This window comes from Lampetra planeri, chromosome 69 (assembly GCF_965212315.1).
Source record: "Lampetra planeri chromosome 69, kcLamPlan1.2.h2, whole genome shotgun sequence".
NCBI classification, from domain to species: Eukaryota; Metazoa; Chordata; class Hyperoartia; order Petromyzontiformes; family Petromyzontidae; genus Lampetra; species Lampetra planeri.
In genome coordinates, this window is record NC_136174.1 from 1013455 (window position 1) to 1041096 (window position 27642).

Sequence of the window (27642 nt, forward strand, 5' to 3'; positions counted from 1 at the left end):
AGGTAGGGTACAGGTAGGGTACGGGTAGGGTATGGGTAGGGTACCCGTTTGCGACCCTGGTGCGGCTGGGTACGGGTACGGGTAGGGTATGGTACAGGTAGGGTACAGGTAGGGTACGGGTAGGGTATGGGTAGGGTACCTGTTTGCGACCCTGGTGCGGCTGGGTACGGGTACGGGTAGGGTATGGTACGGGTACGGGTAGGCCGTGAGTCACTGGTGAGTCACTGATTGTCACTCATTTCCCAACGTCTTGTCTCTTCTCACAATTCAAGTTCCTAGAATCAACCCACCCGCGCCTGCAACATGGCTTCATCCCAGAGGTCGCAATCGGGTACCCGTACCCTACCAGTTACCCGGCTACCCGGGTGAGTGGGTGGATGAGTGGGTGAGTGAGTGGATGCGTGGGTGGGTGAGGTGGTGGGTGGGTGAGGTGGAGGGTGGATGGGTGGGTGAGTGGCTGGGTGAGTAGCGAGTGGGTGGGTGAGCGGTGAGTGAGTGGATGCGCATGTGAGTGGGTGAGTGAGTGGGTGAGTGGATCCGTGGGTGAGTGGATGCGTGGGTGAGGTGGTGGGTGAGTGGATGGATGAGTGAGTGGATGGGTGAGGTGGTGGGGGGGGTGAGTGGGTGAGTGGATGAGTGAGCGAGCGAGTGGGTGAGTGGGTGGATGTATAAGGTGGTGGGGGGGTGAGTGGGTAGGTAAGTGGATGAGTGGGTGGGTGAGTGGTGAGTGAGTGAGTGAGTGGGTGGGTGGGTGGGTGGGTGAGTGGGTGGGTGAGTGAGTGGGTGAGTGAGTGGGTAAGTGGGTGGGTGAGTGACTGGGTGAGTGGGTGGTTGGGTAAGTGGGTGGGTGAGTGGGTGGTTGGGTAAGTGGGTGGGTGAGTGGTGAGTGGGTGGGTGGGTGAGTGGTGAGTGAGTGGATGAGTGGGTCGGTAGGTGAATGCGTGGGTGAGTGAGTGGGTGGGTGGTGAGTGGGTGGGTGAGTGAGTGGGTGAGTGGGTGGGTGAGTGACTGGGTGAGTGGGTGGTTGGGTAAGTGGGTGGGTGAGTGGGTGGTTGGGTAAGTGGGTGGGTGAGTGGTGAGTGGGTGGGTGGGTGGGTGAGTGGTGAGTGAGTGGATGAGTGGGTCGGTAGGTGAATGCGTGGGTGAGTGAGTGGGTGGGTGGTGAGTGGGTGGGTGAGTGAGTGGGTGAGTGAGTGGGTGAGTGGGTGGGTGAGTGACTGGGTGAGTGGGTGGTTGGGTAAGTGGGTGGGTGAGTGGGTGGTTGGGTAAGTGGGTGGGTGAGTGGTGAGTGGGTGGGTGGGTGAGTGGTGAGTGAGTGGATGAGTGGGTCGGTAGGTGAATGCGTGGGTGAGTGAGTGGGTGGGTGGTGAGTGGGTGGGTGAGTGAGTGGGTGAGTGGGTGGGTGAGTGACTGGGTGAGTGGGTGGTTGGGTAAGTGGGTGGGTGAGTGGGTGGTTGGGTAAGTGGGTGGGTGAGTGGTGAGTGGGTGGGTGGGTGGGTGAGTGGTGAGTGGGTGGGTGGGTGGGTGAGTGGTGAGTGAGTGGATGAGTGGGTCGGTAGGTGAATGCGTGGGTGAGTGAGTGGGTGGGTGGTGAGTGGGTGGGTGAGTGAGTGGGTGAGTGGGTGGGTGAGTGACTGGGTGAGTGGGTGGTTGGGTAAGTGGGTGGGTGAGTGGGTGGTTGGGTAAGTGGGTGGGTGAGTGGTGAGTGGGTGGGTGGGTGAGTGGTGAGTGAGTGGGTCGGTAGGTGAATGCGTGGGTGAGTGAGTGGGTGGTGAGTGGGTGGGTGAGTGAGTGGGTGAGTGGGTGGGTGAGTGACTGGGTGAGTGGGTGGTTGGGTAAGTGGGTGGGTGAGTAGGTGGTTGGGTAAGTGGGTGGGTGAGTGGTGAGTGGGTGGGTGGGTGAGTGGTGAGTGGGTGGGTGGGTGAGTGGTGAGTGAGTGGATGAGTGGGTCGGTAGGTGAATGCGTGGGTGAGTGAGTGGGTGGGTGGTGAGTGGGTGGGTGAGTGGGTGAGTGGGTGGGTGAGTGACTGGGTGAGTGGGTGGATGGGTAAGTGGGTGGGTGAGTGGGTGGTTGGGTAAGTGGGTGGGTGAGTGGTGAGTGGGTGGGTGGGTGGGTGAGTGGTGAGTGGGTGGGTGGGTGAGTGGTGAGTGGGTGGGTGGGTGGGTGAGTGGTGAGTGAGTGGATGAGTGGGTCGGTAGGTGAATGCGTGGGTGAGTGAGTGAGTGGGTGGGTGGTGAGTGGGTGGGTGAGTGAGTGGGTGAGTGACTGGGTGAGTGGATGAGTGGGTGGGTGAGTGAGTGAGTGAGTGGGTGAGTGGGTGGGTGGTGAGTGGGTGAGTGGGTGGGTGAGTGAGTGGATGAGTGTGTGGGTGAGTGGTGGGTGAGTGGGTGAGTGGGTCGCTAGGTGGATGTGTGGGTGAGTGGGTGAGTTGGTGGGTGAGTGGGTCGCTAGGTGGATGTGTGGGTGAGTGGTGGGTGAGTGGGTGAGTGGGTCGCTAGGTGGATGTGTGGGTGAGTGGCGAGGTTACCAGAGTGAATGTCTTTCCAGAGGACCCAACACTCGGATCCATCTTGGAACCTGACAAGACATGACTCCATTCCCCTTCTCACCTGCAGGACCATCAACATCATCATCATCATTACCACCATCAACATCATCATCATTACCACCATCACCATCATCATCACCATCATCATCACCACCACCATCATCATCATCACCACCATCACCACCATCATCACCAGCATCAACATCACCACCATCATCATCATCATCACCACCACCATCATCATCACCACCATCAACATCATCACCATCATTACCACCATCACCATCATCATCAACATCACCATCACCACCATCATCATCACCATCATCAACATCATTATTACCACCATCACCATCAACATCATCATCACCATCATCATCATTACCACCATCACCATCATCATCAACATCATTACCACCATCATCATCACCACCATCATCATTACCATCATCAACATCATCATCAACATCATCACCATCATCATCATCACCATCATCATCACCATCATCATCAACATCATCACCATCATCATCATTACCACCATCATCATCACCACCATCATCATCACCACCACCACCATCATCATCACCATCATCATCATCATCATCACCGCCATCACCATCATCATCACCATCATCATCAACATCATCATCAACATCACCACCATCATCATCATCATCAACATCACCATCATCTTCACCATCATCATCACCACCATCATCATCATTACCACCACCATCATCATTACCATCATAAACAACATCATCATCACCATTACCATCATTACCATCATCATCATCATAAACAACATCATCACCACCATCATCATCACCACCATCATCATCATCACCACCATCACCACCATCATCACCACCATCAACATCACCACCATCATCATCATCAACATCACCATCATCATCACCATCATCAACATCATCATCATCACCATCATCATCAACATCATCATCACCACCACCATCACCACCATCATCACCACCATCAACATCACCACCATCAACATCATCACCATCATCATCATTACCACCATCACCATCATCATCAACATCATCACCATCATCATCATTACCACCATCATCATCATCATCACCACCATCAACATCATCACCATCATTACCACCATCACCATCATCAACATCATCATCATTACCACCATCATCATCACCACCATCATCATCACCACCATCATCATCATCATCATCACCGCCATCACCATCATCATCACCATCATCATCAACATCATCATCACCATCAACATCACCACCATCATCATCATCAACATCACCATCATCTTCACCATCATCATCACCACCATCATCATCATTACCACCACCATCATCATTATCATCATAAACAACATCATCACCACCATCATCATCACCACCATCATCATCATCATCACCACCATCACCACCATCATCACCAGCATCACCAGCATCAACATCACCACCATCATCATCATCAACATCACCATCATCATCACCATCATCATCAACATCATCATCATCACCATCAACATCATCATCACCACCATCACCACCATCATCACCACCATCAACATCACCACCATCATCATCATCAACATCACCATCATCATCACCATCATCATCAACATCAACATCACCACCATCATCATCATCAACATCACCATCATCTTCACCATCATCATCACCACCATCATCATCATTACCACCACCATCATCATTACCATCATAAACAACATCATCATCACCATTACCATCATTACCATCATCATCATCATAAACAACATCATCACCATCATCATAAACATCATCATCACCATCATCATTATCATTACCACCACCATCATAAACATCATCATCACCACCACCATCACCATCAACATCACCACCATCATCATCAACATCACCATCATCATCATCATCACCACCATCATCATAAACATTACCATCAACATCACCACCACCATCACCACCATCACCACCACCACCATCACCACCACCATCACCACCATCACCACCATCACCACCATCACCACCATCATCACCTTCATCACCATCATCACCACCATCACCACCATCATCATCACCATCATCACCACCATCACCACCATCACCACCATCACCACCACCATCATCACCACCATCACCACCATCACCACCATCACCATCATCACCATCATCACCAACACCACCACCATCATCACCATCAACATTTGTACAGCATACAGTGTCCTGTATAGTACAATGTGTGGACAGTGCCCATACAGTACACGTCTGTCATACAGTGCAGAGTGGGTGTACAGTACACACCTGTCATACAGTGCTCTGTGCACAGTGCGTACAGTGCACACCTGGAGTACAGTGCACATCTGGCATACAGTGATCTGTGTACAGTGTGTACAGTGCAACCTGGCGTACAGTGTTCTATGTAGTGTGTACAGTGAACGCCTGGCGTACAGTTCTCTGTGTACAGTGCGTACAGCGCACACCTGGCGTACAGTGCCACGTGTACAGTGCGTACAGTGTGCACCTGGTGTACAGTGCGCGCCTGGCATACAGTGCTCTGTGCACAGTGTGTACAGTGCACACCCGGCATACAGTGCTCTGTGTACAGTGCGTACAGTGCACACCTGGCATACAGTGCTCTGTGCGCAGTGCGTACAGTGCACACCTGGCGTACAGTGCACACCTGGCGTACAGTGCAATGTGTACAGTGCGTACAGTGCACACCTGTCGTACAGTGCCTGTGTGCAGGGCGTCTCCGCCGCTCCGCACGGCCACCTGGGAGCCGAGTCGCGGGGGAGGCCCAGGCGAGGGGCAGGCTGCGGTCCTGACCAGGCCTCGCCTCTCCGACCCGCTACAAACGACAAGCCACAAGCGGCACAGCAGCTCGAGGTGACTCACTCCATCGCCTGGATCCTCGCTCACTCAGAGACACATAGACTCACTCACACAGACACGTAGACTCACTCACACAGAGACCCGTAGAGTCACTCAGAGACCCATAGACTCACTCACACAGAGACCCGTAGACTCACTCACTCCATCGCCTGGATCCTCGCTCACGCAGAGACACGCAGAGACACGTAGAGTCACTCACACAGACACGTAGACTCACTCACACAGAGACCCGTAGAGTCACTCAGAGACCCATAGACTCACTCACACAGAGACCCGTAGACTCACTCACTCCATCGCCTGGATCCTCGCTCACGCAGAGACACGTAGAGTCACTCACACAGACACGTAGACTCACTCACACAGAGACCCGTAGAGTCACTCAGAGACCCATAGACTCACTCACACAGAGACCCGTAGACTCACTCACTCCATCGCCTGGATCCTCGCTCACGCAGAGACACGTAGAGTCACTCACACAGACACGTAGACTCACTCACACAGAGACCCGTAGAGTCACTCAGAGACCCATAGACTCACTCACACAGAGACCCGTAGAGTCACTCAGAAACCCATAGACTCACTCACACAGAGACCCGTAGACTCACTCAGACCATCGCCTTGATCCTCGCTCACGCAGAGACACGTAGACTCACTCACACAGACACGTAGACTCACTCACACAGAGACCCGTAGAGTCACTCAGAGACCCATAGACTCACTCACACAGAGACCCGTAGACTCACTCACTCCATCGCCTTGATCCTCGCTCACACAGAGACACGTAGACTCACTCACACAGACACGTAGACTCACTCACACAGAGACCTGTAGACTCACTCAGAGACCCATATACTCACTCACACAGAGACCCATAGACTCACTCACACCATCGCCTTGATCCTCGCTCACACAGAGACACGTAGACTCACTCACACAGACATAGACTAACTCACACAGAGACCCGTAGAGTCACTCACACAGAGACACAGACTTACACAGAGACATATAGACTCATCACACAGAGACACGTAGACTCACTCACACAGAGACACAGAGTCACTCACACAGAGACCCATAGACTCACTCCATCGCCTGGATCCTCGCTCACGCAGAGACACGTAGAGTCACACAGAGACACGTAGAGTCACTCGCACAGACACGTAGACTCACTCACACAGAGACCCGTAGAGTCACTCAGAGACCCGTAGACTCACTCACTCCATCGCCTTGATCCTCGCTCACACAGAGACACGTAGACTCACTCACACAGACAAAGACTCACTCACACAGAGACCCGTAGACTCACTCACACAGAGACACAGACTTACACAGAGACATATAGACTCATCACACAGAGACACGTAGACTCACTCACACAGAGACACATAGAGTCACTCACACAGAGACCCATAGACTCACTCCATCGCCTGGATCCTCGCTCACGCAGAGACACGTAGAGTCACTCACACAGAGACACGTAGAGTCACACAGAGACACGTAGAGTCACTCACACAGACATAGACTCACTCACACAGACACATAGACTCACACAGAGACACATAGACTCACTCACACAGAGACCCATAGACTCACTCACTCCATCGCCTTGATCCTCGCTCACACAGAGACACGTAGACTCACTCACACAGAGACCCATAGACTCACTCACACAGAGACATAGACTCAAAGAGAGACTCATAGACTCACTCACACAGAGACACATAGACTCACTCATACAGAGACCCGTAGAGTCACTCACACAGAGACACGTAGACTCACTCACACAGAGACCCGTAGACTTACTCAGAGACCTATAGACTCACTCATACAGAGACCCGTAGAGTCACTCAGAGACCCATAGAGTCACTCACACAGAGACCCATAGACTCACTCACACAGAGACACATAGACTCACTCATACAGAGACCCATAGACTCACTCACACAGAGACACGTAGACTCACTCACACAGAGACCTGTAGACTCACTCACACAGAGACCCGTAGAGTCACTCAGAGACAGGTAGAGTCACTCGCACAGAGACCCATAGAGTCACTCACGTAGACACATAGACTCACACAGAGACACATAGACTCACTCATACAGAGACCCATAGACTCACTCACTCCATCGCCTGGATCCTCGCTCACGCAGAGACAGGTAGAGTCACTCACTCAGACACATAGACTCACTCACATAGAGACAAGTAGAGTCACTCACACAGACACATAGACTCACACAGAGACACATAGAGTCACTCATACAGAGACCCATAGACTCACTCACTCCATCGCCTGGATCCCCACTCACACAGAGACACATAGACTCACTCACACAGAGACACATAGACTCACTCACACAGAGACCCATAGACTCACTCACACAGAGACCCATAGACTCACTCATACAGAGACCCATAGACTCACTCACACAGAGACCCATAGACTCACTCATACAGAGACCCATAGACTCACTCACTCCATCGCCTGGATCCCCACTCACACAGAGACCCGTAGACTCACTCACACAGAGACACGTAGACTCACTCACACAGAGACACATAGACTCACTCACACAGAGACACGTAGACTCACTCACACAGAGACCTATAGACTCACTCACACAGAGACACATAGACTCACTCATACAGAGACCCATAGACTCGCTCATACAGAGACCCATAGACTCACTCGCACAGAGACCCATAGAGTCACTCACACAGAGACCCATAGACTCACTCACACAGAGACCCATAGACTCATTAAACAGAGACCCATAGACTCACTCACACAGAGACCCATAGACTCACTCACACAGAGACCCGTAGACTCACTCATACAGAGACCCATAGAGTCACTCACACAGAGAACCGTAGACTCACTCATACAGAGACCCATAGACTCACAAAGAAACCCACAGACTCACCACACAGAGACCCGTAGACTCACTCACACAGAGACCTATAGAGTCACTCACACAGAGACCTATAGACTCACTCACACAGAGACCTATAGAGTCACTCACACAGAGACCTATAGACTCACTCACACAGAGACCCATAGACTGACCACACAGAGACCTATAGACTGACCACACAGAGACCCATAGACTCACAAAGAGACCCACAGACTCACACATGAAGCCGTTTCTGCCGCCGCTGCTGCTGTAGTTGTTGTTGTTGATGTTGTTGTTGTTGCTGTAGTTGTTGTTGTTGTTGATGTTGTTTATGTTGTTGATGTCGTTCCACGGGGATGTTGGGGCCTCGGACCATCGTGGGTCAGGGCTGGAGACGGCTTCCCTGCACGCGTCGCTGGTGATGTGGAGCACAGCGGAGGCACGGGAGCAGAGCCAGAGGGAGTGTCATTGGTGGTGGTGGGGTACGCGTGTGTGTGTGCACGCGTGTGTGTGTGTGTGCACGCGTGTGTGTGCACGCGTGTGTGTGTGCACACGTGTGTGTGTGTGTGTGCACGCGTGTGTGTGTGTACGCGTGTGTGTGTGTGTGTGCACGCGTGTGTGTGTGTGTGTGCACGCGTGTGTGTGTGCACGCGTGTGTGTGCACGCGTGTGTGTGCACGCGTGTGTGTGTGTGTGTGCACGCGTGTGTGTGTGTGTGTGCACGCGTGTGTGTGTGTGTGTGCACGCGTGTGTGTGTGTGTGCACGCGTGTGTGTGTGTGTGTGCACGCGTGTGTGTGTGTGTGCACGCGTGTGTGTGTGCACGCGTGTGTGTGTGTGTGTGTGCACGCGTGTGTGTGTGCACGCGTGTGTGTGTGCACGCGTGTGTGTGTGCACGCGTGTGTGTGTGTGTGCACGCGTGTGTGTGTGTGTGCACGCGTGTGTGTGTGTGTGCACGCGTGTGTGTGTGTGTGCACGCGTGTGTGTGTGTGTGCACGCGTGTGTGTGTGTGTACACGCGTCTGTGTGTGTACACAGAGTGTAGTGGTTATCGAGCTACACTAAGAACCCGGCGACCCGAGTTCGATTCTAGCTGAAGGCCAACAATGGTGACGATCATCTGAACCGGTCCTGAGCCCTCACCTAGGTCAGCTCAGCCTCAAATGAGTACCTGGTGCTGACCATCCACCCACCCACCCACCCCCTCGTGTACCACAGTCCCGACCTTGATAGGTGCTACAAGCACTCGCCAGCCGCTTAAACACCCCCCACCCTACCCCACCGCCACTAACTCAACGTGGCGACTTAAAGACACACGTATAAACAGGAGTAGATATTAAATGAAACGTTATTAAAGTTTTTTTTTTTAATTTCCCTCCCAACTCCCGAGCGTGACCGGCGTCGGCCTAGGCCGGCCTACCGAGCACCTCGCGCCTCGGCCGGTACGGATTCTATCCGAGGGGCGGTGTCTCTCGCGGCCTCGCCTCAGCGGGGTGGTTTAAACGCCTCGGCCTTTTGGCGGCGGGGGGGGGGGGGGCTTCTTTGTCTGTCGCTCTCTCTCTCGGGGGGGGGGGGGGTGAGGAAGACAAAGACGGCTGGGAGGGGGGTGGGGGGGGGACTCACGGCGATGAGAATTCGCAGGAAGCGAGGCGACTTCGTCAACAATGGGGAGCGGTGAACTCAAACCGAATCGATTAGTGCGCGTTGCGTGACTGAAGCATCGATTCCGATTCCTCTAGATACGTCGATGTGTTGGGGGGCAAGTGGTCTTTGTCGATTTCTGGATCGAACATAAGATCCAAGTCCGATTCAGTACAGTGCATAAAATCCGTGATCTGATTCCATCTGTGAAGGATGTCGTTCCTGACTTACAGTATCCTGGAGTCTACAAATTGAGTTGCATTTGTGGTGATTGCTACATTGGAGAAACGAAACGTCATGTTTCTGATCGTGTCCGCGAGCACAAGTCAGATCTCAAACACGGCAGAACTGATTCTTCGGCCGTTGCCGATCATTGCTACAACTCGGTGGGCTCTCATGAGATTGTCTTTTCCGAGACCAAGGTGCTCTGCAAACCTCCCGGCTACCATCAAAGGTTTGTACACGAAGCCATACACATATACAAACACAGACATAATTTCAACCGTGATGATGGTTACAAACTGAGTAATTATTGGAAAGATGCGATTAACCATGTGTAATGCGGGCGTAAACGACTTCGCGGATATGACGTCATGGGGGGAGGAGTTAGGTCACGTGGGAGAGAGGGGTGAGGTCTTAAGGGAGAGATACCGGAAGAGATGGGAGAGTGTGGGAGACAGAGTTAGAGTGATGCCACGCAGGGCGGAGGTCGGGGAGTGGCGAGATCGCCACACACACGGGGGAGTAAGACTTGGCACCGTCGGCCAGCGGTGACCAAGCGCGGAGGAACGACGGGCAGCAGGGGAGCTGCAGTAAGAGCAGCGATGGAGCTGCAGTGAGCGCAGCCAGAGGACTGCACAAGGGGTCTGCAACGGAGCTGCAGAGGTGTGGAGGCTACGGGAGCGAGGGCAGCTATGGAGCTGCCAGGGGGAGAGCTCTGAGCGAGGGCCGTGCGGGAAAGGTGTAAGAACCCAGTGTAGTGTATAGTAGTGTATAGTAGTGTATAGTAGTGTATAGTGTAGTGTATAGTGTAGTGTATAGTGTAGTCTGTTGTATCCTAACCCTTCTTCCAAACTTGATATTTTTATATATTATTTTTTTTACTTGATATATAATGAATGAAAACACACCAAAGCACAGCAAACTGCAAAACACCAGGTGTTGTTAAGTGATGAACTGGAGGAGGGCTGGGATGACAGAATTTGCAACTTTGTCTCAAGGAAGATAAATCCAGGGTGAGTGGTCAAATGAAGTGGGTCAGCAACGCTGTGTGCACAGGGGAGGGAGCTGATTAACAACCCTGCCCGGCTGAACGTGAGGGGGCCTTTGACCTGAAATTAAGAATAACACTCCCAGAGCAGAAGGTTGGATGACCACAGTGAGACGAGAATAAGGGGTTGTGCCTCTCTCAAGGCTGCAGGCTCAGCTGAATAACAAGGCTGCGGAGGTTACCAGGAGTTCGCGTTCGCCTAGTTAAGTCAAAAAGCTCAATTATTCTGTATTGCTATTAAAGTAACGTTAAAGTCGGAATTTAACAACAGGGTAGGCTAAAGTTATTGATATTCACACCCACTCCAATTAAACCAGGCCACAAGTTACGCCTACTGAACCATCACCATCATTAAGTCAATATGAAATGTTATTTCCATACTTTAATATACAACTCGACCCAAAGCATATGACAATCAGAACCTTCCTAAGTCAAAATTGAATCGCACCCAGACAGGAGCGAATAGTCGATATAAGGTTGAAGAGGGAAGGAAATTAAGAGCACGGCGAACTGCAAACGTAAGCAAAAAAAGCCGGGAACAACACACCAGCCAGCAACAGCGAGTCGGGCTTCGACAGGCCATAAAAGTAGGAATAATAACTCCCGGGGTCAGGGGACATCAGAAAAAGCAAGCAGACAAAAACCAGAACTGACTCCAAGGTTCAACCGCCCTCACCTACAAGGAGTGACGGAAATTAATGAGGCCTTGAGTTAACGGCGTCAGCTGGACAGCAACAACACCGGCGAGCAGAGACAGAGTGAGGCAAAGACTGCCAGGCTATGAAATACAACTTCATGTCAGTAAAGCCGAACAAGTTAAGTTAAAGACATCACAATACATAATATCGTACATAACATCAATGTTAACGCTATTCACCGTCAACTATATTCCGCTTATATAACCATGCAGACACCAAGGAATACGAATTCCTAGGATCAAGAAACTTACCCCTTAACCTAAGATATCGGAAATAAATTAATAATAATAAGCCTATGCATGAAAGACAAAAGTAAAACTTATGAAAAGCCAGGATAGCGGGATAAATCACCACTAGGTCGAAATAAAATACATAATAAAAGAGCGATGTTAAACCCAGGGTCGGAGAGAAAGGGAGATCCCGGCCGTCTTTGTATCCCCGCAGCGCGGGATGGGAGTGTGTATGTGCTCGGGGAGGCACCTCCACTTGGGTCAAGCACCACGATGGGAAACGACACCTGAGGTTACATACAGAATCATAACTGGGAAATGGTAAGGGACAAATGTTAATTTAAAACTTTTTAACCATGTCTTTGTGTGCTGTGAGGATCGGAGGGAGTGTGCCCCTCCCTCCAGGTCGTGCAACACGGACAGAGACGCCTGTGAGACGATTTGTAACGTCTGTGTTTTGGTTCATGAAGAAGGCCAGACAAGAGATAATATTGCACCCAGACAGAGAGACGACTTCGAGGCAATTTGTAACATCTGATTGTTTGCTCATGGATTTTATGGAGGGAGTATGACAACGGAAAATACCGTGGGTGATGCACACAAGGACACACGGACGTACGGACACACACATGAACACACCTACACACGGACAGATCCTGACACAGTAAATCAAAAGAAAACCCCGCCTTGTGGGCAGGACCCAAAGGGATTTTTCGGCATAAAAGAAAGGACTCTGAGCATTGGAAACCAGTTCGACCAGGAGAGTCAACTCATCACGAGTGCGACCAACGGGTCGACTCATGAGCGAGCTCGACCGGAAGGGTCGGCTCGACTCATCAGCCGAGTTCGACCAGAAGGGTCAACTCACCAGCCGAGTTTGACCAGAAGGGTCAACTCACCAGCCGAGCTCGACCAGCGGGTCGGCTCGACTCATCTTCAGCTCGACCGAGCGGGTCGACTCAAGGGCGAGCTGCGACTAACGGGTCGGCTCGACTCTTCAGCTTCTGGGACTCAGCCGAGTTCAGCCGGCTCTCGGGGCTCGACTCAAGCGGCTCCCCATCTCCTCTGCAGGCGGGCAAGACCCGCTTGACAGCTCAACCTCTGCCGAGTCGGTTTCCCTGCTGCCGCGAGAATCACGGTTTGGCGACGACGCTGCGAGCGAGCTGTGGGCGCCACCTACCGACCGGGTTCCGAACTACGACAGCGTATCAACAGGCATCCAACCAATTCCCCACGGCGACAGAGGAGCGACTAATACGTATGACGCGCACCGCCCCCTCACCACACGACCCCCAGGCGTCTGTTTGACATAAAGAACCGACTCCGAACACTGACTATTGAAGACAACTCTTACCACTCAAACCCACTCGAACCCATAAGCCATCCGTGGCTGTGAAGAAAACACTCGAGACCGAGTGATGGCCATCCGTCGTTTATAAGAGTATTCGTAATTTTATCTTTAATATTTAGTGGACTGTACTCTTAATCGCATAAATTCCCAACAGATCCATCAATACGAATTGATTCTTGGCACCTCCTTCCGCCGAGCCACGCTCACGTGGGGAGTGGTGGCCCACCAGATCCTTATCAGGTGATCTGGTCCCCAATTAGTAAATTTGATATAAGATAACGATCTTCGGAAAAGGAGCATCGTCGCCGGCCCTTACTCCGAGCCATTCTGTTGTCAGATAACCTGCCGATGTATCTGTTGAGATTGGTGCCTTTAAGAATAATAACTGTTTTTGATTGTGTTTTTATCGACGTATAATCTTTCAAGTATCTTTCATTCATTAACGTTAAGGTTTTCTTAGCATAGTATTTGCATGTTTTAACGACTCTCTCTCTCACTAACAACCATCGCGTTACGCGGGATCCATGTGCCGTTGTCAAGTGAAATCAGACAATCATTGATGATACTGTATTGATGCCGTGTTGACGTTCCGGGATTGAGAGTTCGCATACTATATCATAGTTGAGGCTGAATTAGTAATAAATTGATTAATACAGAAGTGGTTGTGTGATTCTTTCCTGAAGTCTATGCATAAGATCTGCTTCTGCGTTGAGATCTGAACTTGGTGACCTTAATAAACACACTTACACATACTCAGTAAATGTTAAAGCGATAACGGGGCGAACCGGGGACCTAAAATAAGCGAGAATAAGACGAACCTAGACAACGATGCCGAGTTAATTTAAGTTAATCTTGCATACTTACACCACACCTGCATAACTGCATACGATTAATTGCCTTATTCCGATCGATAACCCACCCTCGTCACCGAGGCGGGGTCTGGTTATCATAACGACTTGCATCATCATAATTACACCCACTCGCATAATTACTACAATTACCTCTCGAATTGGCATAATTAAATGTGCATAATTACATAAAATTAACATATTTCCGGATAATTACACATTTGGCCAAATTTCATTTGATTATTATTATTTTCACTGAATATTCATAACCCACAAATACAACATAATAATTTCACCCACGCACGCATACAACACATCAAAATGTTCATACCCAACATATACAACATAATGGGGGCTCTTGTCCGGGATCTCTCGCAGACAGTTGTGCATGAATTCAGGAACGAATCACTGTTGTGTTAATCAAAGTGTTGTGAACTAACGTTGCCTTGTGATTATAAACGGGGGTATGTACGCGCTCTGAAGGGAAATACCAGAGTAGCAGAGTATAACAAAGACAGCTGGGCTGAAATTATTTGCTCGAGTTGAACTGACGCATCCTGTGATACAATTGTTTATAAGTACTCTGAAAAGGAATGTCAAAGTAACTCCTGCCGCTTGAGATGATAGGATTAAGAATAATTTTTGAATGGGTGACGGGGTACGGGGAGCTCGTATTAAAACGTACCGACCAATCTGTTACAAAGCAGTACAGTCAGAGAGACATATGGGGAGGGAGCTGTATCGATAACACGAACACACCTCGGGGGAAACTAATTGACTGGATAAAATGTAACAAAGGCGAACACGATGCAAAAACTGCAGAGAAGGCAGGACAGGACTCATTCCTCCTCACACAGGCATACAGTCAGGGATGGTGGAATAAAGGAAAATTTGGAAAGGAAACAGGAGAGAAATCGTCTCTAATAAACGAGGAAAAATGTCCTCACACCATCGTAAGGGAGGAGAAATCAGGGCTCGCGACACCAGCGGAACTCACAGATGGGGATCCACAGAATAAATGTGGAAGTAACATTAAATCACACTCATTCGAGAGAAGGGATGGAGAGATACATATGCAAACAAAAACATGTGAGATTGACAACTTCACAGATAGAGGGAAGCAAAATGTTAAAGTAAAGTCGACAGGACGTGCTCCGCTAAGGGCAGAGGAAAAAACTGAAGGGAAATGGCAACACGAGCGACACGGCATTGGGCGCGCACACAGAAAATGCACACCGCTTAATCACGCCCCACACAGAACAGATAAAAGTGACAGATGGCCTGATGATAACTTGGTTGATGATGACGCTGACGGCAATCAACTTTCGGAATACCTATTCACCAGTAAAACCCTTAAATTGATGGACAAGGCTCTAGTCAGAATTCCCGATTTTGACCCCCACAATAAGTCCATGGATATCCACACACATATCGCGACAGTGGAAGAGGAGGCAATGATTAGAGGGTTGATGAGACGGGATGAAAAAGCGAGTTTGTTGAAACGAAGCTTAAATAAAGATTCTATCCCATGGGTAAAGTCACTACCACACAAGGTTAGAAATGATTTTAAACAACTGAGCCTGGCAGTGATTCGGAAGTTTGGAGAATATTCGACACTCACTGAGGGGTTTTATGCTGTAAAATCGATGACCCAGGGCATGGACCAAGATCCACGTGACTACCTCGTACAATTTAAAAGAGCGTATTACGCAGGCGATGTGAATCAATACCACGAAGGAGATAAATGTTCAAAATTATGTTTTTTGAATCCTTGAGCCCAGAGATTACCGAAAGGGTGAGAATGGTTGTGAATCCAGAAACCGCATCCTTACGCCGCATAGAGAGCAAGGCGTACATGGCATGGTTATACAGAGCTAAGAATCATAATTCGGATCCAGAACACAGGGAGAGGGATAAAGAACCCAGCCTCTCAGAGAGGAATAAAAATCACCGAGCAGTCCCACAATGCAGGACGGAGCAAACACGCACGCACACATGGCAAAATAACCCAGAGAGAGGTTGGCACGAGAATGAGAGCGGCACAAAGCCGGACATTCAGAGGAATCGCAGGAGGGGGAGGTTCAGAACAGAACCATACCAACACCCCATCCCACGACACACGCAAGGTTCAAATTACGCACAGAGATGGCAAGATAACCACCTAGCGGGAAGGTGTTACACAGACCGCGGAGGTATGGATGCGAACATTCAGAGGAATCGCAGGATGGGAGGTCAAACACAATCGGTCCAATTCCGACCAATTCCTCCACCGGCTATACCAGGAGGGAATAGAGGAATAACACAGAATGCGGTCCAAAGACATGATAAACAACCCACAGTGAGCGCGAGCGAGCGGCCAACACGCGCCCCACCCGCCGAGGTATTAAACCCGAAGCTCAATGAGGAATACGGGCAGGCTGCAAGTGACAGGGCGGGCAAAAACGTGGACAGTGCTCCCGTAAATGACGCGCGGATCGAATACAAGGACAGGGTTGCATTGAAGCGTGATCGGACAGTACAAAAACCGACAGCAGGGACACGCCCTGAGGAGCGCAGGCATGAGCCTTTGAATGGAAAATATCCAAGGGAAACCAAAATTTATGTGGATCGGAGTGCTAAAATGGAGACGAATGTCCATGACGTATCGGGAATGGTGTTGGAATCCAACACACTCGTAAAAACAAAGAGGGCAACATTACGAGGGACAGAATTAAATCGACAAACTGACTCGGCAAATGTGCATGTAATCGCAGAGAGAGCGAATGCCAGTGATGACGGAGTACAGAAGTTGGTTGTGTGCGCGAATTCTGATTATGTGCAGCACAATTTTACACCACACACTCCCACGACGCGAGAGAGTGAGAGGGGAAATTACAAAAACGAACCGGAAAACCGTGATCGAATGATCAAACTGATAAGTGGTAAACCAGACACTCAGAACTTGGTAAAAAGATTGCAAGGATGTAACAGGAGGGAATTAACGCAAAAATGCGTTCGAAACCGCTACCTAGCGTTTCCCAGGATTTAGCAAAAACAAAAAAAATTAATATCCGTCGGAGTTATGAGGGATGAGAACCATGTAACTGGTGATACCGATGTTTAACGTTGTGTTTTATTTCTTTTGCTTATTTCAAATGTAACCATGTTACGATTGTGATACATATGCGCGCGTCGTAAGAAATAACCGCCGAGAGTGAGGGCGGCTTATAGATTCATAACACAAAAAAAAGGGGCATTTACTTGGTTTGGAAATTCGCCAGTGGCCAAATCGACCCCTGATAATTTTCAAACGGGCGGATTGTTGTGTCTATTTTTTTTTAATTAAGAACAATTCAAAAAAATATAATATTTTTTTAAATCTATATATATATACCTTTTTTTAATCAATTAATGAAAACAACTCACTTCTCCTCACAAGAACACCAGGAATCCATGAAACATGGAGGGCGGTTAAAATGTTGAGAGTTCGGTCACAAAGAGGTCATGGACATCCAGATGGACAAAAGATGTATGGACTAGCCTCCCAAGACATCTGGAGATATACAGATAAGGGCAGGATAAATAACGGTTGAAACTTCGCGTTTTCTTAACGTTTTCCTTACCGAAAAGTAGAAACTTAACAAAGAATTAACCAACAAACAATAATATTTTTTTTTCTATTATTATATGTTTCCTACCTACACGACCTTCCAAAAAAAATAAAATAATAAAAACTAAAGAGTACGAATTCCAGAAAGCTTAAGTGGAAACATAATAACGCTTAACCTTAGGACATAAAAAAATTAACTCAGAATAAAACACCAATCTCTGGGGAACTAAACTAATGGGCATATCACACTACAATAATGTGTAACATGTTTTCCAGGAAATGGCAGCCCTCCTGCTCACGCTCCTGCTAACGTACCTTGCCAAGCTAGAAGGGAGCCAAGGCCTGATGATGCCACCCAAGAATAACCGTAGAAACTATCTTTTTAACGATATCTGCTATAACACATAGTCAATAGAATAATTTCTCCCTCCCTTATCGTGTTACCTTCCTTTAGAATATATTTTTTTTTTCCTCTCTCTTGTCACATATAACCATGTTAAGTTGTGACACGTACGCGCGCGTTGTAAGGAAATAGCAGCAAAACTTGAGGATAATCGATGGTTCATGATGGAAGAAGGGTATACATTTTTTTAAAAATAACCCGTGGCCATTTGACCACTGGTCATTTTTAAAAGGGCGGAATGTTGTATACTAAACTCTTCTTCCAAACTTGATATTTTTATATATTATCTTTTTACTTGATATATAATGAATGAAAACACCCCAAAGCGCAGCAAACTGCAAAACACCAGGTGTTGTTAAGTAATGAACTGGAGGAGGGCTAGGATGACAGAATTTGCAACCTTGCCTCAAGGAAAGATAAATCCAGGGTGAGTGGTCAAACGAAGTGGGTCAGCTCAAGGCTGTGTACACAGGGGGGGATGATTTAAACAACCCTGCACGGCTGAACGTGAGGGGGCCTTTGACCTGAAATTAAGAATAACACTCCCAGAGCAGAAGGTTGGATGGCCACAGTGAGACGAATAAGAGCGTTGTATATCTCAAGGATGCAGACTCAGCTGAATAACAAGGCTGCGGGGGTCACCAGAAGTTCGCGTTCGCCTAGTTAAGACGAAAAGCTCAATTATTCTGTATTGCTATTAAAGTAACGTTAAAGTCAGAATTTAACAACAGGGTAGGCTAAAGTTATTGATATTCACACCCACTCCAATTAAACCAGGCCACAAGTTACGCCTACTGAACCATCACCATCATTAAGTCAATATGAAATGTTATTTCCATACTTTAATACTTTTTATACAACTCGACCCGAAGCATATGACAATCAGAACCTTCCTAAGTCAAAATTGAATCGCACCCAGACAGGAGCGAATAGTCGATATAAGGTTGAAGAGGGAAGGAAATTAAGAGCACGGCGAACTGCAAACGTAAGCAAAAAAAGCCGGGAACACACCAACCCAGCGACCCACCAGCCCAGCAACAGCGAGTCGGGCTTCGACAGGCCATAAAAGTAGAAATAATAACTCCCGGGGTCAGGGGACATCAGAAGAAGCAGGCAGACAAAAACCAGAACTGACTCCAAGGTTCAACCGCCCTCACCTACAAGGAGTGACGGAAATTAATGAGGCCTTGAGTTAACGGCGTCAGCTGGACAGCAACAACAACGGCGAGCAGAGACAGTGAGGCAAAGACTGCGAGGCTATGAAATGCAACTTCATGTCAGTAAAGCCCTGACCAACAAGTTAAGTTAAAGACATCACAATACATAATATCGTACATAACATCAATGTTAACGCTATTCACCGTCAACTATATTCCGCTTATATAACCATGCAGACACCAAGGAATACGAATTCCTAGGATCAAGAAACTTACCCCTTAACCTAAGATATCGGAAATAAATTAATAATAATAAGCCTATGCATGAAAAGACAAAAGTAAAACTTATGAAAAGCCAGGATAGCGGGATAAATCACCACCAGGTCGAAATAAAATACATAATAAAAGAGCGATGTTAAACCCAGGGTCGGAGAGAAAGGGAGATCCCGGCCGTCTTTGTATCCCCGCAGCGCGGGATGGGAGTGTGTATGCGCTCGGGGAGGCACCTCCACTTTGGTCAAGCACCACGATGGGAAACGACACACCTTAGGTTACATACAGAATCATAACTGGGAAATGGTAAGGGACAAATGTTAATTTAAAACTTTTTAACCATGTCTTTGTGCGTCTGTGAGGGTCGGAGGGAGTGTGCCCCTCCCTCCAGGTCGTGCAACACGGACAGAGGCGCCTCTGAGACGATTTGTAACGTCTGTGTTTTGGTTCATGAAGAAGGCCAGACAAGAGATAATATTGCACCCAGACAGAGAGACGACTTCGAGGCAATTTGTAACATCTGATTGTTTGCTCGTGGATTTTATGGAGGGAGTATGACAACGGAATATACCGTGGGTGATGCACACAAGGACACGGACGTACGGACACACACATGGACACCCCTACCTACGGACAGATCCTGACACAGCAAAAATCGAAAGAAACCCCGCCTTGTGGGCAGGACCCAAAGGGATTTTTCGGCATAAAAGAAAGGACCCTGAGCATTGGAAACCAGTTCGACCAGGAGGGTCAACTCATCAGCCGAGTTCGACCAGTGGGTCGGCTCAGGAGTTCGACCGGGAGGGTCGGCTCAGGAGTTCGACCGGGAGGGTCGACTCAGGAGCGAGCTGCGACCAGCGGGTCGGCTCGACTCTTCAGCTCGTCTGGGACTCAGCCGAGTTCGATCGGCTCACCGGAGCCGGCTCTCGGGGCTCGACTCAAGCGGCTCCCCATCTCCTCTGCAGGCGGGCAAGACCCGCTTGACAGCTCAACTCGGCCTGCGTGGGTCAACCTCTGCCGAGTCGGAGGTCTCTGCTGCAGCTGACAATCGCGGTTTGGCGACGAGGCGACGACCCAACATTGCACGCTGCGAGCGAGCTGTGGGCGCCACCTACCGACCGGGTTCCGAACTACGACAGCGTATCAACAGGCATCCAACCAATTCACCACGGCGACAGGGGAGCGACTGATACGTATGACGCGCACCGCCCCCTCACCACACGACCACCAGGCGTCTGTTTGACATAAAGAACCGACTCCGAACACTGACTATTCAAGACAACTCTTACCACTCAAAAACACTCGAGACCGAGTGATGGCCATCCGTCGTTTATAAGAGTGTTCGTAATTTTTATCTTTAATACTTAGTGGGCTGTACTCTTAATCGCATAAATTCCCAACAGATCCATCAATACGAATTGATTCTTGGCACCTCCTTCCGCCAAGCCACGCTCACGTGGGGAGTGGTGGCCCACCAGATCCTTATCAGGTGATCTGGTCCCCAATTAGTAAACTTGATAAGATAACGATCTTCGGAAAAGGAGCACCGTCGCAGGCCCTTACTCCGAGCCATTCTGTTGTCAGATAACCTGCCGATGTATCTGTTGATGCCTTTAAGAATAATAACTGTTTTTGATTGTGTCTTTTTTTTTATCGCCGTATAATCTTTCAAGTATCTTTCAGTCATAATCGCCGCGCATACTCGCATCCTATCAATAAGGAGTACGGTACTGCGTGAACAATATTGAGTAATCATTCATTAACGTTAAGGTTTTTCTTAGCATAGTATTTGCATGTTTTAACGACTCTCTCTCACTAACAACCATCGCGTTATGCGGGATACATGTGCCGTTGTCAAAGTGAAATCAGACAATCATTGATGATACTGTATTGATGCCGTGTTGACGTTCCGGGATTGAGAGTTCGCATACTATATCATAGTTGAGGTTGAATTAGTAATAAATTGATTAATACAGAAGTGGTTGTGTGATTCTTTCCTGAAATCTATGCATAAGATCTGCTTCTGCGTTGAGATCTGAACTTGGTGACCTTAATAAACACACTAATACATACTCAGTAAATGTTAAAGTGATAACGGGGTGAACCGGGGACCTAAAATATAAGCGAGAATGAGACGAACCTAGACAACGATGCCGAGTTAATCTAAGTTAATCTTGTATACTTACACCACACCTGCATAACTGCATACGATTAATTGCCTTATTCCGATCGATAACCCACCCTCGTCACCGAGGCGGGGTCTGGTTATCATAACGACTTGCATTATCATAATTACACCCACTCGCATAATTACTACGATTACCTCTCGAATTGGCATAATTAAATGTGCATAATTACATAAATTAACATATTTCCGGATAATTACACATTTGGTCAAATTTCATTTGATTATTATTATTTTCACTGAATATTCATAACCCACATATACAACATAATAATTTCACCCACGCACGCATGCAACATAACAAATTTTGATACCCACATATACAACACGGGTAATCAAACCCAGGTAACTGGGTTCGTAGTGCAGTGTGCTAACCACTATGCCACCACTCCCCCCACACACAAATGCACAGACACATTCACAGGCACACACTCCATCTCAACATCACAATTACCCCAGACTCGTAATGCTGATTATTTACACAAGAACGCCACACTGAGTCTCATGGTGTTGTTAAGTAGGGTCCTGCATTGGGATGTGTAAGATCCCCTGTGTAGCCTAAACAGACCATTGGGGCAAGTGCTTTTAGCGAGTGTCTACGAAGACCGGCACGGCACACAAAAACGTGGGTGGCCAGCACCACGCCCGACCACCTTTGTCTCCCTAGTGGCGATTTTGTTCACACCGCATCAAGTTCCATGATGTAAACAAAGATAAATATTCCCCGTGTTGCCTTAACAGACTGTCGGGGCAAATCAGCACCTTTGAAAGCTGGCACGACACATGAGGGGCCAGCACTACGCCTGGCCACCTTTGTCTCTCTAGTGGTGATGTTTATACACAACACCAGGTAATTATTTAGGCTGAATCGACCTCGTGCACACACACACGGTGATCAAGAACTCACACAGGAATTTGGCCACAGTTTCCTCGGTGCCTTTAAGCGAGGCAATGTCCTCTTGGCTGGGAGCTGAGGGTGGAGCTGCTGTAGCCCGCCCTATCCTGTGAAAGCAGATCAGACACGGCCACTTTCACACATAGATTATCATCACTCATAGGATCACCACAGCTCCATCACATAGACACACATCACACAAAGCATCACGACTCACATCACAATCATTCACAGCATCACCACATACAGCATGATCACTCGAAGCATCATCACAATCAACACAACCACTCACAGTTTCACCACTGACAGCATCATCACACAGCATCCCCACACAGCCAGTGTCTCACTGGCCGTGCCCCATACTCAGTCCCATGTTGTCGTGTGTCGAGTCGTGAGTGATAGTCGTCTTTTACCTGCACGTCTCCTCCAGGTGCCCCTGTGGGAGAGAGATAGATGCATTACTGTGACTCTACCTCCAATTCCTTGTGATCAGTGGAGTTCCACTGCAACACCGCGGGTGGAATTTACAACACAAAGTCTTGGCTCATGACCTCATGAGCATCAACACTGACTTACATTGCAGACATCGTCGTGAGTGGGGATGACAGCACGCAAGGACCAGGCGGAAGTTCAGGCCGTGCGTGACAAAGCGCAGTCGATGTGAAAACCTCATTCACGATCCTCAACTCTGATGCTGTCGAGGGCTCTGTGCAAATAGCGACACCAGAGACTCATCGCTCACCTGCAGGAAGGCGAGCGAGTCCCTCTCCTGCGCTAGGCCCTCCAGACGAGTGGCTGCTGCCTGGAGCTCGCCGATCTCGCGCTGGTAGTGAGCGATGTTCTTCTCGATCTGGGTCAGCAGCTCGTGCTCCTTCTTGGATGCACGAGCCAGAGCCGCCTTCTCGTCCTCGTCCAGAGCTGCTCTCATGCGGGCGAACTCGCCATTGATTCGCTGCCTCACCCCGGTCATCGATCCCTGCCAGGGCGTGTGATTTGTGTTCATTAAATAATTCAAGGAGTTAATCTCGCAACGGTTGATCTATGTCTTAGGGAGGTGGCGTTTACACCTCTCTTTCCGGAATCATAAATGTACAAGCGAATGTGGCCACACAACGCAAACTATGGGCAATAAAGTAAACCTATAGAGACACGTAGATATACCTCGCAATCCATAGAGATACATAGAGACTCAGATGTAGAGACCCATAGAGAAATACAGACACATGAAGACAAATAGAGATGCATATATACTCATTTGAGTCAATATAGGGCAGTGTGACTGTGGTCATACAACCCAGACTATGGACTGTATAATAAACCCATGGAGACACTCATAAATCCATAGAGACCCATCGAGACCCATAGAGATGCATTAACATCAATCCACAGTATTGCCACTGTGGCCATGCAACCCACACAATGGGAGACGTTTTGACCTGCAACCCTGGTGACCTTATGGAGGATGAACCCCTCCTGTACACGAGGGCCTCAGTAGCCAATGAACAATACAATTGTCACCTTTCATAACCCTGCAAATTACACAGGACTCAATCGCAAATATGACATCACAAATCTGAGAAAAATAAGGAATTTAAATGATCATTAAATATGAACCCCATCTTTTCGGAGAGTTGCACAAGGTGCGTGTAATGCAAGCAGAGTGACAAAGCAAATTGTCATAATTGAAGCTACCTGATCAGCAACGCTTCCACGCTGTATTCCTATCACAAAACAAGCCCAGCTGGGACTAGACACGAGAGCTGGGTTTCGTGACTGAGCAGTGATAAGTTCGGTGCACCGATGAGAACTGGACATGCAACTTGGTGACCGTACCTCGAAGTGTCTCTGTGCTTTGTAGGATACTTTATTTAAATTCAAATTAACTTTTATTCTCACATAGCACATTTCAATATACTGAATGGGAGTGTACTATGTGAATAGGTTACGTTAATATGCACATCTTATAAGGCACACTGCGTGCATTCAGTGTATTGCGTGGTTGTGGCTTTACAGATATTTCTCGCTACTGATGTTAGTCATCGCTGGGAGTTGATCTCAGGTGACTTGGGTTCATAGCACAATGCGATACATATTGTAAACATATATATTACGTGAACCCTGCCACCAATGTACTGGATAACAGGTATGCACTACCTCATCTGGCCAGAATAGACATATATAACAGAAGATGAAATGGCAGTTCACATGGGGATATCAGGCCCCCATCCTAAGGATGTGGAATTTCCACGACTAATTCAGTTCCTCATTGGAGATGAGAACCACTTATTTGCTTGTCTGGGTATTGATGCGCATTGACCTTGTGTCTTTAGTCCCACGATGTGTTCAGAGCCTATGGAAGTCAACGTGAATGAATGGAGTTGTCCTCCATCACAAACCCTACTCAGAGTGGAGTTACGAGGTCACAGGGTCCGGTCCAGACGCGGTACCTGCACGTCCCTGCGAGCGGCCTCCATCCGCTTCACGGACTCCTCCGCCTCCTTCCTCTTCTCCTCCACCGCCCGCGTCTCCTCTCCCACTTGTTTCTGTGAGAGACGTCACCAGGGGAGACTCCACTCACTCTCTGAGCGCCCCCTCTCACCCCCGCTCCACGCGGACCCCTCCACAGTGACGGTTCCATCTCCAGGCTGCTGCGACCCTGTGCAGCGATGGAGGCTGGAGGGGCGAGCGCTGCAGGAAACCGATTTCACGAGGAGCTCAAACGCCTCCTGCAGCATTTTGCGTTTAGTTTTCATTTCCCTGCACCTCCGATAAGCACGGTTGGTTACGTTTCGTGCGAAAGAAGTTCAGCATACGTATAGCTGGGCTCGGATAGCATGCGCAGCAACCTAAACCTGTGGACCCAATCACTCTCCACTGCTACTTGAGCAGTGGGTGAGGCTACCTGAGCAGTGGGTGGAAAAGGCGCCGCGAAATGTTAATCTGCCTTGCCTGGTATATAGGAGGTCGTGGTTTCGATCCCACCTGTATATGTGGAGTTCTCCCCATGGTCGCATGGATTTTTGTCCAGGACCTCCGGGTTTTCCTCTACATTTAGAAACGTGCGTTTAGAGTATTTGGCTGCTATGAATTTCGACTTGATAAGCCACTTCTTGGAGCTGTCATTTGTTGCCAGGTTTGGTTCTGAAAAAGAGATTCATAGCACTGTGCGCTTCACCTGGTAAAATAAAAAATAGTTTTAGTTTAGTTTTACATGGCACAAGGAGGGACTTCCATGTCTCTGTTGAGTGTCGGAGAAATTCGGTGAAGAGAATCTTGATGAAAATATAAAAACCATCACGAAATACTTGTTCTGTCAAAATCACGCAATATTTCTGGAACACTGGGAGTCCAGTGACCCGGTAGCTGCTGTAGAGTGCGGCGCTAAACTGGCACAGACCGACACGAGGCTACCAAGCGGTGAGCACTGCGACTCACGCAGTCCCAGTCGTTTTACATTTCGTTTACATTTTAGGGAATGCTCCTCTCTACCACAAATCACTTCATGTATAGAAACCACGGTCTATGCACTTTCGTCGTTTTGAGAAAACATTGTACGCATTAAAGTCCTTCGTTTTTAGAAAATATACTAAGAGCACATTTAGAAATTTGCCAAACAACAGGATTGATTATAACTTTCTGTTGTATTATTTCTTATATTAAATTAAAGTTGTTAAAATGTGAATGAACAAAGGCCAGCTGAGAGAGGAATGATATTTAGTTGGATGTTATTGTTCAGTTCGTACTGGGACATGATGACCTCACGCAGGAGAGGCTCCCGCTCACACACGCAGACCGTCTCACCTCCCGTGTCTTGTGCTCATCATCCAACGTAGCCACATCGTGACCCTTGTGGTCTCCTGCGATGGTGCAGGTTGTGCAGACCAAGCTCTTGTCCTGTCGGCAGTAAAACTCCAGCTCCTTTCTGTGCGTCTTGCACTTTCGTTCTTCAGGATTCGTGGCTGGATCCACCAGAACGTGGTCCCTGAACTTCGGGTTCTCCTGATGAGGCTTTACATGAGTCGCACAGTAGGATATATCACACTTGAGGCAGGTCATCGAGGCAGCGGTCGTGCCATCGTTGCAGAAGTCACACAAGACCACGGTGGCCATTTTCTCTGCGGCACTGCGCTGCTCCACCAGGTTGGCGAGCGTGAAGTTCTTGCTCAGCTTGGGCCTCCGAGGGAAAGTCACTCGGCACTGGGGGCAGGAGAAGGACTTGGCCACATCCCAGGCGCCCTCCACGCACTTGAGGCAGAACGAGTGGCCGCAGCTGAGCGTGCAGGGGCAGCGGAAGGCGTCCAGGCAGATGGGGCAGGTCAACTCCCCTGGAGTCTCGCTATCACTGGAAGCCCCACTCGCCATGGCCCTGTGGCTTCACTCAGAGAGGGGCGTTGGCTGGAGCTCAGGCAGTAGCTGGCCGCGCATGAGGCACAAAAACAGAAACAAGCCTCGTGAATGTGAGAAAGGGAAGTACGGTACAAACACTTTCGGTTTAATTTGCATATCAGATGAAACGCCCTGGAATGTGATGACACGTCGCCTCGTCTCAAATCCTATCCTCACACACCTCACCTCATCTGAACTCACCTCAATATCTCAACTCACCTCGTCGTCTCAACTGAACTCGTAGGGGAAGGCTGCTTGTAAACGCGTTGCGTCTAAATTATTTTGATTATTTTGCTGCTGTACATTTCCATGTGGTGATGATGATGATGATGAGTAACTAAGTTGAGCCATCATTTGTCGCCAGGTCACGTATG

General features: G+C 48.9%; 1 protein-coding gene across 2 annotated transcripts in view; it reads right to left on the reverse strand.

Moving 5' to 3' along the window:
• The window catches only part of LOC144737467 (E3 ubiquitin/ISG15 ligase TRIM25-like), a 30226-nt gene extending 2901 nt beyond the window's left edge, over positions 1–27325 (reverse strand). The window contains exons 1-8 of one of the 2 annotated variants that reach the window (XM_078620185.1): positions 26684–27325; positions 25330–25425; positions 23625–23858; positions 23296–23318; positions 22895–22989; positions 8586–8761; positions 5282–5408; positions 2529–2610 (exon numbers count right to left, since the gene is read on the reverse strand). In XM_078620185.1, coding sequence (XP_078476311.1) covers positions 8676–8761; positions 22895–22989; positions 23296–23318; positions 23625–23858; positions 25330–25425; positions 26684–27244 — 1095 coding nt within the window. In that variant the 5' untranslated portion in view covers positions 27245–27325 and the 3' untranslated portion in view covers positions 2529–2610; positions 5282–5408; positions 8586–8675. Of the gene's footprint in view, positions 1–2528; positions 2611–5281; positions 5409–8585; positions 8762–9965; positions 10060–22894; positions 22990–23295; positions 23319–23624; positions 23859–25329; positions 25426–26683 lie in introns of those variants that run through there. The other variant, XR_013588986.1, reaches the window with a different exon arrangement.
• Between the last annotated feature and the right edge of the window lie 317 nt (positions 27326–27642).